Source organism: Carlito syrichta, unplaced genomic scaffold (assembly GCF_000164805.1).
Source record: "Carlito syrichta isolate Samal-C Ts95f unplaced genomic scaffold, Tarsius_syrichta-2.0.1 Scaffold302029, whole genome shotgun sequence".
NCBI lineage: Eukaryota > Metazoa > Chordata > Mammalia > Primates > Tarsiidae > Carlito > Carlito syrichta.
In genome coordinates, this window is record NW_007246125.1 from 142,513 (window position 1) to 158,799 (window position 16,287).

The 16,287-nt window shown below is 37.4% G+C and overlaps 1 protein-coding gene across 4 annotated transcripts in view; it reads left to right on the top strand.

Annotated features, from left to right (window-relative positions):
- The window catches only part of RC3H1 (ring finger and CCCH-type domains 1), a 58,744-nt gene that overhangs the window by 14,771 nt on the left and 27,686 nt on the right, over nucleotides 1-16,287 (top strand). For all 4 annotated transcript variants that reach the window (XM_021711306.1, XM_008055916.2, XM_021711307.1 and 1 more), the window contains exons 5-8: nucleotides 3,519-3,719; nucleotides 8,521-8,653; nucleotides 12,774-12,892; nucleotides 14,358-14,470. In XM_021711306.1, the coding sequence (XP_021566981.1) occupies nucleotides 3,519-3,719; nucleotides 8,521-8,653; nucleotides 12,774-12,892; nucleotides 14,358-14,470 (566 nt within the window). The remainder of the gene's footprint in view (nucleotides 1-3,518; nucleotides 3,720-8,520; nucleotides 8,654-12,773; nucleotides 12,893-14,357; nucleotides 14,471-16,287) is intronic.

Below are 16,287 nucleotides of genomic sequence, written 5' to 3' on the forward strand. Positions count from 1 at the left end.
CCACCTGGGCAACTTGGCAAGACCTCATCTCTACAATAAATCAAAAATTAGCCGGGCGTAGTAGCGCATGCCTGTAGTTCCAGCTACTTGGAAGGCTGAGGTGGAACGATCGCCGGAGCCTAGCAGGTCGAGGCTGCAGTGGCCGGGAGCGGCCACTGCACTCCAGTCTGGGCAACAGAGTGAGACTCCAACTCAAAAACAAAAACAAAAAACTCTAGGCTGGATGCGGTGGCTGGCACCTGTAATCCCAGCACTTTAGGAGCCTGAGATGAGAAGATTGCTTGAGCCCAGGAGTTCCAGACCAGCCTCGGCAACAATGAGAGAACTTGTCTCTTTGAAGGGGGGAAAAAAAACTCTAGCTATATGCTAACCTTATTGTGTTTCTTTTTGGAATGAGATTATATATTGAAAAATGAGCCTCTATTTTCCTTGGGTGCCTTTGAAACCTATAGCCAATCTTACTTTAACTGGTCCAGATTCTCTCTGAGTAACTCACTTTTATTGTAGTGGTTAGAATAACATGTTTACACATTATAATCCAAAGTACATTTTTGAATGTTGGTCTGCTTCCAGTATTGCTTGTTCTCCATTAATAGCACCAGGCAGATACAATATAGAAAACTTTAGAAAGTTAAAATCTGTCCTGGCACAGTGGCTCATGCCTATATTCCCAACACTGAAAAATCAAGCCAGGAGAATCGCCTGAGCCCCATAGTTCAAGACTAACAAAGCAAGCATCCAGCCTTCCCCTATGAAGAATAAGTGACTGAAAAACTCCAGAATACTTACAACATGAACCTCACTCAATTCAAGTCAAAAACATTAACAAATAAAATTGTAAAGTCCAATTATTTTTCATTCAGGACAAGATCATTTTCCTTGCAGGAATATGTGACTAGAATGTTGTATTCTGGATGATTCCTTTTTTTTTTTTTTTTGAGTTGGAGTCTCACTCTGTCACCCAGACTGAAGTGCATTGGCCGCTCCTGGCTCACCTGCTGGGCTCCGGCAATCCTTCTGCCTCAGCCTTCTGAGTAGCCGGAATTACAGGTGTGCGCTACCACACCTGGCTAATTTTTGGATTTATTGTAGAGATGAGGTCTCACCTGCCCAGGCAGGTCTTGAACCCTCAGGCAATCCACTCACCTCCTCCTCCCAAAGGCACGGGATTGGTGGGATTACAGGCTGAGCCACCGAGCCGGCTGATGATTCCTTTTAGAGTCTCCTATATATCCATTTGAAAAGCCTTTTCAAGTTGCAAGATAATCTGGTCTTTCTTAGTATCAGTTCCAGGACTTTAGATGTTCCATCTCATGGAAATCTTTAATTGTTTTTAGTTTAAAGAGTGCTGAGAGCCAAGTTAAGGAAACTGTTATATCATCTAGAAAGCAGTATTATATATTTTAATGAGGTTCAGCCTATACTGAGGGGGGTATTATAACCTATGCATTTGGTCTTTTGGCTTGTAGCAAAAATATATTGAATTATTGTGACTGTAGTTCTTGATTTTTTTTTTTTTTTTATCTATTCGATTTTTCTTTTTCTCTCTTTTTTTTTTTTTTGGAGTTAGAGTCTCACCCTGTCGCCCAGACTGGAGTGCAGTGGCATGCTTCCGGCCACCACAGCCTCGACCTGCTGGGCTCCAACAATTCTTCTGCCTCAGCCTTCCAAGTAGCCAGAACTACAGGCCTGCGCTACCACGCCTGGCTAATTTTTGATTTATTGTAGATACGAGGTCTCGCCAAGTTGACTAGGTGGGTCTCGAACCTGCAGCTCAGGCAATGTGCTCACCTCGGCCTCCCAAAATGCTGGGATTACAGGCTAAACCATCGAGCCTGGCTCTATTTGGTTTTTCTATGGACTTTCCTGATAAAATGCAAGTTAAGCCTTTTTTTCTCAAGTATAGGGGAAAAAAATATAGAATACATTTTTTTCCTTTATTATCTATTATTTGTTAAGAGATATATTGCCCAGCCTGTCCTCAAACTCTTGGGCTCAAGCAGTCCTCCTGCCTCAGTGGACTACAGGCCCATGCCACCCCACCCCTGGCTCATTTTTAAATATAATATCAGTACAATCTAGAAGTCCTAACTACAATATTCTTTAGTTTCTTTGGTGAGATGGGGGGAAAAAATGGAAGTTTTCTACTAGAAGAATATGAGTCCCTGTGGGAATAAAATATTAACAAAATATATTCTAAAATATGTTAGGGTAGAGGTGATCTTAGGCTAGAGTTAATTATTTTACTTTGATTTGTTAAACCTTTGACCTAAATCCAACTTGACTTAAAATGTGAGTTATTGGGATGATATCAATAGTACTTACCTCAGCAAGTTAAGGGAACTAAATGAGTTAATGCAGTAGTATATGTGGTTAATAAGGTAATTTAATATACTGACTGGCACACACATACTAAGTGCTCAGAAAGTGGTAGCTATTTGTATTACTAAGTGATACTACTATCATCATCATGATTATTCTAGTCCAGCATGTCAGACTTCACACTTTCTGGTGGTGGCCCATTCCACAAACCTCCACGGAGAATTAAGCCAGTTAGAAATTAGTCATCTTGCCGGGCTTGGTGGCTCAGCCTGTAATCCCAGCGCTTTGGGAGACCGAGGTGAGTGGATTGCCTGAACCCACGGGTTCGAGACCTGTCCGGGCAACTTGGCGAGACCTCATCTCTACAATAAATAAAAAATTAGCCGGGCATGGTAGCGCATGCCTGTAATTCTAGGTACTTGGAAGGCTGAGGCGGAAGTATCACCAGAGCCCAGCAGGTTGAGGCTGCGGTGGCCAGGAGCGGCCACTGCACTCCAGTCTGGGCAACGGAGTGAGACTCCAACTCAAAAAAAAAAAAAAAGAAAAGAAATTAGTCATCTTTAGAGTCACACTAGCATATGAGGTTCTACAGTTATCATTACTAGCTAGTTCAATACTAAGCATCTCAAAAGTCATAATCCATATTTATGAAGCAGCATACATTGTCTTTCAGAATACATTATTGTATTTGTATAAATGTTTTCTCCTTTTCCAAAATGCATATACATACACATACACTTTAAACTGTATATATGTGTTAAAGTCTATCCAGTCTTTGGATTTTATTTCAGTACATAAAAGTTGAGTATTCCTAATCAGAAATCTAAAATTCGAAACTTTTTGAGTGCCAACATGATGCTCAAAGGAGATGCTCATTAAAGCATTTCACATTTTGGATTTTCAGATTAAGGAAGCTCAACCACTATAATGTAAATATTCCAAAATTTTTTTTTTAATTGAGATTCAAAACACTTCTGGCCCAAGAGTTTTGGATAAGAGACACTCAACCTATGTTCAATCTTCCTGTAAGACCTATCCAGAAAATTGTGACATCTATAAAGGGGAAAATGTTTTGCAGGCAAACAGTGTATTTAATTTTAATCTTGCTGTTTGTAAAAGAAATTTGTTACATTGAAAATTGTTATCTATATGTGCTCATTTTGTGTTTTACTTCGTAATTATCTATGTCCTGTTAGGTCACCAAACGTGATGAAGACTCTTCTTTGATGCAGCTGAAAGAAGAATTTAGAACTTATGAAGCTCTGCGGCGAGAACATGACTCCCAAATAGTCCAGATTGCTATGGAAGCAGGCTTACGAATTGCCCCAGACCAATGGTCCTCTTTGCTTTACGGAGACCAGTCTCACAAATCGCATATGCAGTCCATTATTGACAAGGTAGAGCCCTTTTTGTTTCTTCTTTCTTAGTCTAATCTTGGAATTTTGGTAACTAATTTATTTAACAAACATATATTAAAGTGAATACTCTATGTTAGGCTTTTATAAATTGTGTTCTCTGTAGCAAAGTGTCACATCCTAACTGCTGGGCTCAGGTGATTCTTCTACCCCAGCCTTCCAAGTAACTGGAACCACAGGCATGCGCCACCACTTCCGGCTAATTTTTTTTTTTTTTTGCTTTGTTGTAGAGTTGAGGTCTCTCTCCAAGTTGCCTAGGCTCCTCTCAAACCCCTGAGCTCAGGCAATTCTCTTGCCTCTGCCTCCCAAAATGTTGATATTACAGGCGTGAGCCACTGCACTCAGCACCAGTTTGTTCATATAAAAATTTGATTATCTTATAATGCTTACCCAGTACTCTCCCACATTTTTGAGAGTCTCCCATCTCTGTTTTGTCATTGCCCCTCTCTTCATTTATTGTTCTCTTAGAGTTTTGATTATTGTGTTAGTTAAACCTGTTCTCTAAATGTCTTTATTCCAGCCATTCAGTGGTCTGTAAGGATCTGTTCATTGGGTTTTCTTATGATTCTCAGCCAGAATAATTTTAATAATAATAAAGTTATCATCATCCTAAGTTTGTTCAAATTCACAGTAAACTTATTTCTACTTCATCTGTTGTTTGTTATGATGAGAAGACCATTTGAGTAGATGTAAATTTTAGATCAAGTTACATTATTTGTATTGGACTCTAAGAGCCATGTTTCTCTTAAAACTGGAATTTAATTCTGTGACTATTGTTGTAATTCAACATGAAATAAATGAAAGTACTGTTTTTAAAAAAAGTGTTAACACACCATGTAATGTGTAGTATGTTAAATAATAATAATTATACTATGTTAAATAATAGAATCAGCCGTGCTCGGTGGCTCAGCCTGTAATCCCACGCCCTTGGGAGGCTGAGGTGATTAAATTGCCTGAGCCCGCGGGTGTGAGACCCGCCTGGGCAACTTGGTGAGACCTCATCTCTACAATCAATCAAAAATTAGCCGGGCATGGTAGCGTGCACCTGTAGTTCCAGCTACTTGGAAGGCTGAGGTGGAAGGATCACCGGAGCCCAGCAGGGCGAGTCTACGGTGGCGGGGAGCAGCCACTGCCCTCCAGCCTGGGTGACAGAGTGAGACTCCAACTCAAAAATAATAATAATAATAATAGAATCATTTAATTTTTGCTATTTTACCCTAAATACTATAATCACAGAGATGATTGCTACCTCTAGAGACCACCCTACATTTAATTTAGAGAAATAGGGTCAAGGTATGAGTAGTCTAAAAATAATAGTAAAAACTTAGTATATGCCTAGTGGTTTTAAATAATTCTCTCAATAGCTCTGCATTACCTCTCTTAGACAGAGAAAAGGGAAGTGCATAACATTTTTCCAGCACCACATAATAAGTGACTGAAGTGGATTTGAACTTGAGCATTCTGACTCTAGAATCATGTTCTTAACTACTAAACAAACCTCTTACCAGACAGTTCTTTCTTTTTTTTCTATTCCTAAAGATATAGAATTCTTTGGATGGGTAGTAGTAGATTGATGTCAAAGGAGAATTGGGAAATATATTTTTTAAGTGCTTGATGAATAATTTTCAGTTGTATGTTGCTTGCCCTATAAGTCTTCCCCGGATACCTTTAACCAAACTTCATCTGCAACTCTTAGATTTAGACAGGAACTTGTTTCTGAAGTTACACGACTGACTTACAACTTACTGAAGCCTTACTAATAACCTCTTAAACGAGTACCTTTCTACTTCTGAAGAGAAAATTGACTTTTATAAAGATTCTGCATGAGGTTAACCTTATCTGAACTGAAATATATAATTAGGTTATATCCTACAATAGTTTTACATTATGAGCAGTTCTTCGAATTTAATATCCTGAGGCCTTTGTACAACCAACTGATAAACAAATTTTGCAGTGTATATAATATAATTTTGGCAGAACTTTAAGTGATAATGGAAATATTCTATCCAAAATGGTGATCGTTCACCACATCTGGCTATTTAAGCACCGGAAATATGATTTGTACAGCTGATGAACTGAATTTTTAGCTTTGTTTAATTAATTTATATAACTCCACGTTGTTAAGGCTGTCATATCAGACAAAGCAAATAGACAATTTATTTTAAATGATAAGAAAAGCACTAATTCTAGTAAATTAGTGGAGCGAGACACATGAATTAGTTTTTTACAAAGGGGACTCATCAGTATATCCAATTGATGAGATAGCATTCAGCCCAGTAATAATATAAAGAAATACACATTTAAAGCAACGACATCAAATAGTGCCTGTTAAATTAATAAAAGAAACATATACTGTCATACATTGCTATTGGTTTATAAAGTGCATTGCAAATCTTTGGGGAAGCAATTTGTCAGTGAATACAACCTGTATCCCTGTCCTTTGACCGAACATACTGTTCCCTGGAATTTATTTTAGGGAAATAATCCAAACTTTCAAAGAGCTCAAGGGTGTTATGTGCAACATTATGTGTAAAGGAGAATTGCTTCTTGGCTAAGATGAGGTGTAGTATTTATAAAGGAGAAAATAAGGGGATAGTTAAAGAAATTAAAATTTATCTACTCAGAACACTGTTATCTGGCCATTAAAATTAGTTAGGTCTTCAACTGATATGTAACATTTTATTTCATTTTGAAAAATTATAGTGAAATGTTATTAACTCTTAGCAGTAGATACATGGCTGTTGACATTATATTGGACAGATACTTTTTGAAATACTTCATAATAAAAATGATTAGCAATATAAAAATGCTTCTGTTATAATATTAAGAGGAACCAAAAGTATAAGTGTATAAATGACTGGTTATAAGTATATTATAAAATTGTAAAGTTGAAAAAATTGAATAAAAACATGTCAGCATTCTAATGATAGTTGTGTTGTTTTCCATGTTTTTTAAAATGTAAACCTTTTAAAAAATAACTTTATAGAATGACTTTTACAGGGAGAAAAATTCTCATGTGTATTAGTAAACTGCATAATGAATTAAGTGTTTCCAAGTAAGAACCTTTAGCTTTTTTTTTTCCATTTACAGATCATATGTATGGCCAGCTAAGGGGAGTGAATGTGAGAGTGTGTATCATTAACACTTGGGAAAATACACAGTCTGATAGCTTCCCAAAAATCCCATACTAATATAGAGTATTTTGAGCTTGAGTGAACTTTTGAAATTATTTAGTTCACTTAACAAATAGACTTTAAGCTGGACATGGTGCACTCACACCTGTAATCCCAGCACTTTGGGAGGTGGAGGCGAGAGGATTGCCTGAGCCTAGGGGTTTCAGACCAGCCAGGGCAGCTTGACAAGACCTTGTCTCTACAATAAAGCAAAAGAAAATAAAAACAAATGGACTTCAGATGGAATCTGTAAGGTTTATATACAGTGTCATAATCTTTGGTCTTAACAGACTTTGAACTCGAATTCAGTGTCATTGTTCTTGCTACTTTATATAGCATTATTCCTAGACTGTATTTTCAAATTTCAGTTATTCAGAAAAACCCCTAGAGCCAACATAATGCTGTGAGAACATAAGGTGGAAAAAGTACTTCCAAATTGAAGAATTGAGAAAGGTCTCACATTTGAAGAATTTGACAGCAAAAGGAATAGAGTGTACAATGTGCCAGACTGAGGAAGGAGAGAATTACAGGCTTTGTTTAGGAAGCAAGTAATCCAGTCTGACCAAAGTGTAGGGTATATTAGAGCATAAATATTAAAATTAATAAATTGCAGGCTGGATGTGGTAACTCACACATGTAATCTCAGTTCTTTGAGAGTCTGAGATGGGAGGATTGCTTGAGCCTAGGAATTCAAGACCAGCCTAGGTAACCTAGTGAAACCTTGTCTCTACAAAAAAAATTAGTCAGGTGTGATGGCACAATGCCTATAGCCCCGGTTACTTGGGAGGCTGAGATGAAGGGCCCAGGAGGTCCAGGCTGTGGTGAACCATGATTGTGCCACTGCACTCTAGCCTGGGCAACAGAGTGAGACCCCAATTCGAAAGATGATAGGTAGGTAGGTAGGTAGGTAAGATAGATAGATACCCCAACTTGATGGGTGGTTAAAATGTTGTGATGCTATAAATAATCTTTATTTTTAAAGGATTATCTGGCCAGGTGGGCTGACTCTTGCCTGCAGTCTCAACTTTGGGAGGCCAAATCAAGAGGACTCCCTCCCAGGGGTTCAAGTCCAGCCTGGACAACTTGGCAAGAACTCATCTCTACAAAAAAATCAAAAAATTAGCTGAGTGCCGTATGTTCTGCCTATAGTTCTAGCTACTTGGAATGCTGAGGCGGGAGGATCACCTTAACCTAGCAGATTGAGGCTGCAGTGGCCAAGAGCCTGCCACTGCACCCCAGCCTGGGAAACAGAGTGAGACTCCACCCCAACTTAAAAAAAAAAAAAAAAAAAGATTTTCTGGCCTGGGCAACAGAATAAGACCCTGATTCATTCATTCATTCATTCTCTCTCTCTCTCTCTCTCTCTCTCTCTCTCTCTCTCTCTCTCTCTCTCATTCTGTGTGTGTGTGTGTGTGTGTGTGTGTGTGTGTGTGCATACAAGCAAACAGCATAAATGTTGTGATGCTGTGATCTGTATTTTAAAAGCCTAGGTGACAAAGTGAGACTCTGACTCTAAATAAATAAATAACAAAAATGTTGTGATGTTATAAACCCTTATTTTAAAAAGGATTATCTGACCTTTGGGAAGGTTAACATTTATCTTTTTTAAGTTGCAGACCCCAGCCTCTTTTGCACAGAGTGTTCAGGAACTAACGATTGCTCTCCAACGGACTGGAGACCCAGCAAACTTGAACCGACTAAGACCCCATTTGGAGCTGTTAGCAAACATTGACCCTAGTCCAGGTAAATCCAGGGGAATTTAATAGACTATCTTATTTGTGCTCTTAGTGCTGCTCAGTGATTCTTTAATTAACTTTTGTTATTCCTCTGGGATTTCCCAAAGTAACTATTCCAGATATTTTTATTTATTTTATTTATTATTATTTTTTGAGTTGGAATCTCACTTTGATGCCCATGCTCACAGCTACCACATCCTTGACCTGCTGTGCTCAGCCAATCCTTCTGCCTCATCCTTCCAAGTAGCTGGGAACTACAGGCACACACCACCATACCCGTCTAATTTTTTAATTTATTGTAGAAACAAGGTCTCACCAAGTTGTCTGGGCTGGTCTCAAGCCCCTGGGACTCAGGCAGTCCTCTCATCTTCACCTCCCAAAGTACTAGGATTATAGGCATGAGCCACCGCACCCATCCCCCAAGTCTTGCCTCTTTTTATCTCAGGTTAGTTCAACTAATTCAACTAATATTTAATTAATATTTTTTTTCTGTACTGCTCACTTCACCAGGAAAATGAATCTCTCTGGGCTCCTTTATGTTTCTTCTTTCTTCTATCACAAAATTGTGCTATATTTTACCATTCTTACCTCTTTGCCAGAACTCAAGTTTTATCACTTTTTTCTATATTAGTATTCATAATTGCATTTTTTGATCCCATTTTTACCACCTTCATATATCTTATTCCAACAGGTATCCTCCTTGAATATTTTTACTTTGTCAACCCTTTTCTGCTCCTCTTTAATCTGAAAATACAGCAAACCTTCATTTTTTTACCTAATGCTTACTTTTAAGGTATTTTAGCTTCTATCCTATAACTGTTCCTATATATTTCTACTACTGAACTGAAACTCTCTTAATATTCACTACTAGTTTCCCAGTCTCTAATTCTAAAAGGTTGTTCTCAGTCCCTAAATTACTTCAGTTGTCTTCACCACTCAGTAATGTTGTTGACATTTCTTTGGTATGAAAACTCTTCCAACACCATATCTTTCTGTGGTCTTATGGTCCTCTTCTGACTTGTCTGAGTGCTGCTGCTGTCTTATTTGTACCATTTCCCCCTTCTGCCCACTTAAGGAGTAGGCCGGTTCAGTTCTTGGATCTCAGTTTCCTCTGCATGCTCTGATAATTATTCATTCTTAACATTAGGTATTACCTCTATGTAGAAATAGACTCCCAGGATTGCTTGAGCCCAGATGAGCCATGATCATGCCACTGCATTCCATCCTGAGCAGCAGAGACCCTGTCTCAAAAAAAGAAAAAGAAAAGAAATAGCCAGGTGCAGTGGCCCACACCTGTAATCCCAGCACTTTGGGAAGCAGAGGCAGTAGGATTGCTTGAGCCCAGAAGTTCAAGACCAGCCTCAGCAACACTTCATCTCTACAAAAAATTTTAAAAATTAGCCAGGCATGGTGATGTGCACCTGTAGTCCCCAGCTACTCAGGAGGCTGAAGGATCACCTGAACCTAGCAGGTCTAGACTGAGGTGAGCTGTGATTGCGCCACTACACTCCAGCCTGGGTGACAGAGTGAGACCCTGGCTGAAAAAAAGAAAAAGAAAAAGACTAGATATGTCCCTAGATTGGCTAGTGATTTTTCCCCCCGCTGCTGTGCTTTGTTATTCTAAGCAATCAACAGAGAAATTTTGCAAGCTCTTTTTTGACCCTGTTTCCCGTCTACTTACCATTTTAATCCTCTTCTTTTTATGCACTTTCTTGAACTCATTCCAGTTAGATATTTATCTCCACCACTCTATCCTGATTTACTTTATCAAGGTCACATGACTTTAATGTAGCTAATTAAATTCTCAGTTCTTAATTGTATTTGATGCAGCAGCATTTAACATTGTTTACTCTCTCCTTTTAAACACTGTTTTCTTGACTTCTAGGCCACCACATACTTGTAATTCCCTTCTTACTTTATTGGACTCTGTTCAGCATCCTCTGTTGATTTCTTATCTCCATAGCCTCTAATCTTTGAAGTATTTACAGAGTTTAATCCTATTCCTCTTCTCTTTTCTGTTTATACCAGTTTCTTAGATAACCTTATCTAAAGTCTCATAGTTTTAGGTCTCATTTATATGACTCACAAATTTACTATAATTTATCAATTCTGAGGCTCCTTTTTTTTAAAGATCTTAGCATTTATGAAATTGGAATGCAACCTGTACAATGACATGTTTTAATTTATTACAATCTTTTTCTTTCTTTTGATGGTTCATACAATAATGTGTGTTATAATTGAAAATCTTCTAGAGTTTGAAACATATTTCTAACTCAGACCTTTTTTCTGTACTTGTATATCCAACTGCCTTCTCAACACCCAGCACCTGTACTAGAATATCTGATAAGCATTTCAAGCTTAATCTATCAAAAAATGAACTCCTCCCCTCATCTTTTTAGTAACATCTCCATCCTTCCAAGTGCTTTGTCTAAAAAACCTTGCCTTCTTTCTCCCATAATGTATATCAGCAAATTCTGTAGACCCTACCTTTAAAATCCACCTGGAATCCATCTACTTGTTTTCATCTTTACTGCTGGCATCCTCATCTCTCTTTCTCCATTTATAGAACAGCCTTCCTCCTCTTGTCTGTCTGATTTTAGCATAAGAGCCAGAGTGATCTTACAACCCCTCTGCTGAGAAATTCTCCAGTGGCTTCCGTCCTCAGAATAAAAGCCAAAATCTTTTCCATGATCTACAAGGCCTCATGTGGTCTGGCCTTTCATTACCTCTTTCCAACTTCATTACCTACTTTTTTCCACTTAATTCCCTCCTCTGGTTCCCTGCATGGAACAAACCAGACACACTTGCACATCAAGACCACTGCACTTATTCTTTCCTCTAACTAGAGTGTTTTTCCCCTAATATCTCCACTAGGCACACTTAAACCCTTCTTTCAGGTCTTCAATCAAATGTAACCTTCTCAAGGAGGATTTTTCTGGTCTTTGTCTAAATCTTTGTACATATCTGCACCACTTCTCTTTGCTCTATTTTTTTCACTTATTCATGAACTGAACACTGTTCTATATTTGTTTTATTATCTGTTTCGGTTATTGTCTGGTTCCTCTCCTTGAAAATAAGGAGAATTTTTGTTTTGATTACGGTAGCTTCCCCAACAACTAGAATGATACCTCAGATTTAGTATGTGTTCAAAAAAAGTAGTTTTATTCTAATAATAACTTTAGGGGGTAAAAATCGCTGTTTTAAATGACTTTACCTTCTTTCCATGTTTGCCTCTTTTTTTCCTCCTGTTGAAATTCCATGTGTCCTTCAAAGCCTAGTTCAGATGCCATCACCTGGAAGTCTTTCATGGTGTCTCCAACAGGAAGTTATCTCTGTACCTGTCTTCTTACTTCATTGTATTATTTCTTTAGTGAAAATTTTTATATTTAGCCATGAGTTAATTTTTCTTTTCTAAAATAACAGTGCTGGGACTGGGCAAATACTAAATGATGAAGACATATCAGAGCTGCTTAATATAATAGTTCTTTTACTAAATTTTTAAACTTTCTGTTTCCCAGTACTTGATTTATGAAAAACTTCAAAATAAACAGAACCCAACTGACAGTAGTAGGACCACAGTTAAGTTTTATTTGGTCCACACAGTGTTGGTCTGCACAGTGTTCTAAATTTGTTAGGTGCCAACATTTAAAAATTGGGAAATTTTATTTAAAAATCTTGTTTCAGGTTCCCCTGGGAAGCAGTGACTGTGTCTAGCAGTGCCAGCCTTGCATCTTCACATAGCAACCATCAGCTAAAGCTGAGTAATAACCATACCCTTAGATGAAAGACATCCTCTCAGTTCAACATGGTCCCTGTCATTCTCTGTGGTCTCTTCAACACTGAGAGTTGGTTGGAAATGACAAGTTGTCATTATTGTGTGGCCTATTTAATTCTTCTGTGTTACCTTCCTTGTTCCTGCAGTTATTTTATTTTGCAACCCCAGCTCTGTTTACATGTCCATTCCTTCAAAATGATGATTTGCTGAATAAGTCATTATCTGAAAAGCTCAGGTGTATGAAGCTTAATTTGATGTCACTGAAGTGCTGACACTAACTCTTTTATTAATTGAATATTGGACAAAATCTTGAGTAGCATTAGAGTTTTAAAAGTTTTTATTTGTTGTATAGATGCTCCTCCTCCTACTTGGGAACAACTAGAAAATGGGCTGGTTGCTGTACGAACAGTAGTACATGGGTTGGTAGATTATATCCAGAACCACAGCAAAAAAGGAGCAGACCAACAGCAGGTAAGGAAGAAGTTTAAACCTTACAGGTAAGCCACTGTAGATACACCTAGAAACCACTGGTAAGCCACCATGGTATACCTACAGGTGAAAAGTCAAGAAGATGACATGTAGAAACTATAAATTACCTTGCATGATTAGCAACCAGTTTACTGGATTAGCCTGGTTATTTTATCTGACATCATTGAAATTAAATAATCTTTATTGATCTAATGATATACTGAGGGTAACTCTTCACAGTGGATCTGACAGCATCTGATGGAGAAAATAGTCTGTGCTAAAGTTTATTACATTTCAATAAGATTATTTAGTTTAAGTTTTTTTATTCATAATGCCTTATGCCCATAGACCAAATTTCCCTCACAGTTTTTAAATGAAGCATATGTATTAACATATAACAACTGATTATGGCTGGAATTTTAAATTTTATTCCCAATACTTTTATTTTGTTCTCAGGATTTATGTTAGATTTATTATATCTTTTATTTTGCAGTAGTAAGCCTAAGCCTATCAACTTGTAACTCTTAATTTGCCTGCTCAGGTAAATATTAGCAATAGAATATCCAATATTTCTTTTTTACTTGAGAGGCAAGAAATATAAAAAGTGTCCTGCTAAGCAGAATTATCTGAATGTGATTTTTCTGGCCAGTCTAAACCAGGTCAGAGCTCTGTTTATGATTAAGAAGAAAAGAAAGGAGAAACTACAATATTTAGCCCCCTGTTTCATTAGCCGTCATGAAAAAAATAACAAATAATGAAACTGATCTTTAAGATCTGCCATATAATGTAATAAGTTTCATTTGGAGTTATTTTAAGTCCTTGGTATATTCTTCAGCGTGTTAAAAAAAATTAGTTACAGAATATTTTTTTATTTTAAGGCTGTTTGTAGATTTTGGGCTGTGTTGGAAGGAAACATGCATATAGCTATAGTGTTTATACAGTATTCTACAAAACAGATTTTAGAGGAGTGTTTTTATACATTTGAAAGTCTTAAACTCCAGTGGTTTGTTTTTGCATTATAAAATGTGGAAATGAAATCACAGAGTCCCCATGAGATTTACTCAAGAAGTTACATGTTTGAGAATTATTAACAACACATCAAATCAGGACTACTTTCCTTTTTTTTTTTTTTAATGTATTTATTTCTTTTTAAAATCTGAGACTTAAGACAGAATGATCTCCCAGCACTTTTGCTCTGAATGGTCTAGATAAACATGAGAATTTGATTACTCATCTAAACTATCAAGATCTTAAAGGAACAACACAAAATTTACGTTTTTAGGTGGGATTAATGGTTGTCAATATCTGTCAGAAAACGGGGGACACCACTTATCAACAAGGGTGCCTGAATGATTCATATTTGTATACCTAGCCCTTAACTGTACCCCACAATTTTAAAATAAAAAATATGTTTAATAATTTTAAAAAAAGATTTATTAAATGTCTAATGTTTTGCTTTTGGTCTCAGCCCCCACAGCATAGCAAGTATAAAACATACATGTGTCGAGATATGAAGCAGAGAGGAGGATGTCCTCGCGGGGCTAGCTGCACATTTGCACACTCACAGGAGGAGCTGGAAAAGTAAGTGTGTGAAGTTCATGAGACTAGAATTAGATAAAAGTAGAGAAGTAACTGACATTGAGAAATACAGAAAGAGTAGTTGTTTTCTCTTCAATAAATGGGAAATTTTTAGGATGTAACAGCTTGAGCATCCCTGATTTGAAAATCTGAAATGTTCTGAAATATGAAACCTTTTGGCACTAACATAAGTGGAAAATTTCACACCTGACCTGATGTCACGGGTAGCAGTGAAAATTTTATTTCATGCACAAAATTATTTAATATATTTTATGAAATATTTAATATTTTAACATTTTCAAATTGGCAGCAGACATTCTTGCTGTTGTCTTGCCTGTTGAGCCCTTCACAATGTATCTATCTTTCCCTTAATGAATCTACCTTTCTTGGCCCAGGCACGGTAGCTCAGGCCTCTAATCCCAGCACTTTGGGAGACTGAAGTGAGAGGATTGCCTGAGATCAGGGGTTCAAGGCCAACCTGGACAACTTGATGAGATCTTGTCACTGCAATAAATCAAAAATTTAGCCAGGTGTGGTGGCTCATGACTGTAGTTCCAGCTATTTGGAAGCAGACATTCCAGCTATTTGGAAGTCTGAGGTGGAAGGATTGCCTGAACCCAGCAGGTCAAGGCTGTGGTGGCTGTGAGCGTGCCACTGCACTCCAGCCTGGACAAAAGAGTGAAACTCCAACTCAAAAAAAAAAAAATCTACCTTTCTTAATTCATTTTTTTTTTTTGAATTGGAGTCTCACTCAGTCGCCCAGACTGGAATGCAGTGGCCGCTCCCGGCCACCGCAGCCTCGACCTGCTGGGCTCTGGCAATCCTTCCGCCTCAGCCTTCAAAGTAGCTGGAACTACAGGTGTGCGCTACCATGCCTGGATAATTTTTTTTTTATTTATTGTAGAGATGAGGTCTCGCCAAGTTGCCTAGGTGGGTCTCGAACCCTCGAGGTCAGGAAATCCACTCACCTCAGCCTCCCAAAGCGCTGGGATTACAGGCTGAGCCACCGAGCCCAGCTTCATTTTTTTTTTTTTTTTAATTACCTTCAGGTTTAGACTCGGGTTCCATCGCCAAGACATCTCATTATGTATATGCAAATATTCCAAAATTAAAATAAAATTCAAAGCACTTCAGGTCCCAGGCATTTCAGATAAGAGATACTTAAACTGTACATAGTTTTTTAAAAAGAAGAGCAGTTTCTTCAGCTTTCATTACACCATAACCTCTGAATAGGAAACTTTTATGACTGACTAAATCTAAAAGTGAGTCATTTTCACTACAAAAAATTTTAAATTATAATCTAATAAATTTTAACTGATTTTAACTAATTGAATAATGTGTTTTCAGTGGAAAAGTTTGCCCTTACCTCAGTTTCACAGGTTCTTTCGAACTTCAAGGACCAGATTATTCCATTGATGTTAAATTTTTCAGCTCGCTGAAGAATGGAAGAAAAAGTCGTAATTTTTTTATAAAGCCAGTATTACACTGCCACTAAATATGACAAAGATAACACAATTAAGGAAAAACTGCAAATTTGTCTCACATATTAATATTAAAAATCTCAGTAATTAAAATAAAATTCAGTAGTACATTAAAATGACTCAGTGCAAAAGTAGTACAGTGTAATTACCATAAGTTAGAGGAGTAATACCATGTGATCACATGCAGATACCGAAAAGCATTTTTTAATTCAGTGTCAATTATAGATCAAAATCTGTTACTACAACAGAAATGTCATAGATACTTTCTCAGCATAAGAAGTTATATCTTAAAAGCCAACATGATGCTTTTTTATGATGCTTAGTAAATTATATAATTCA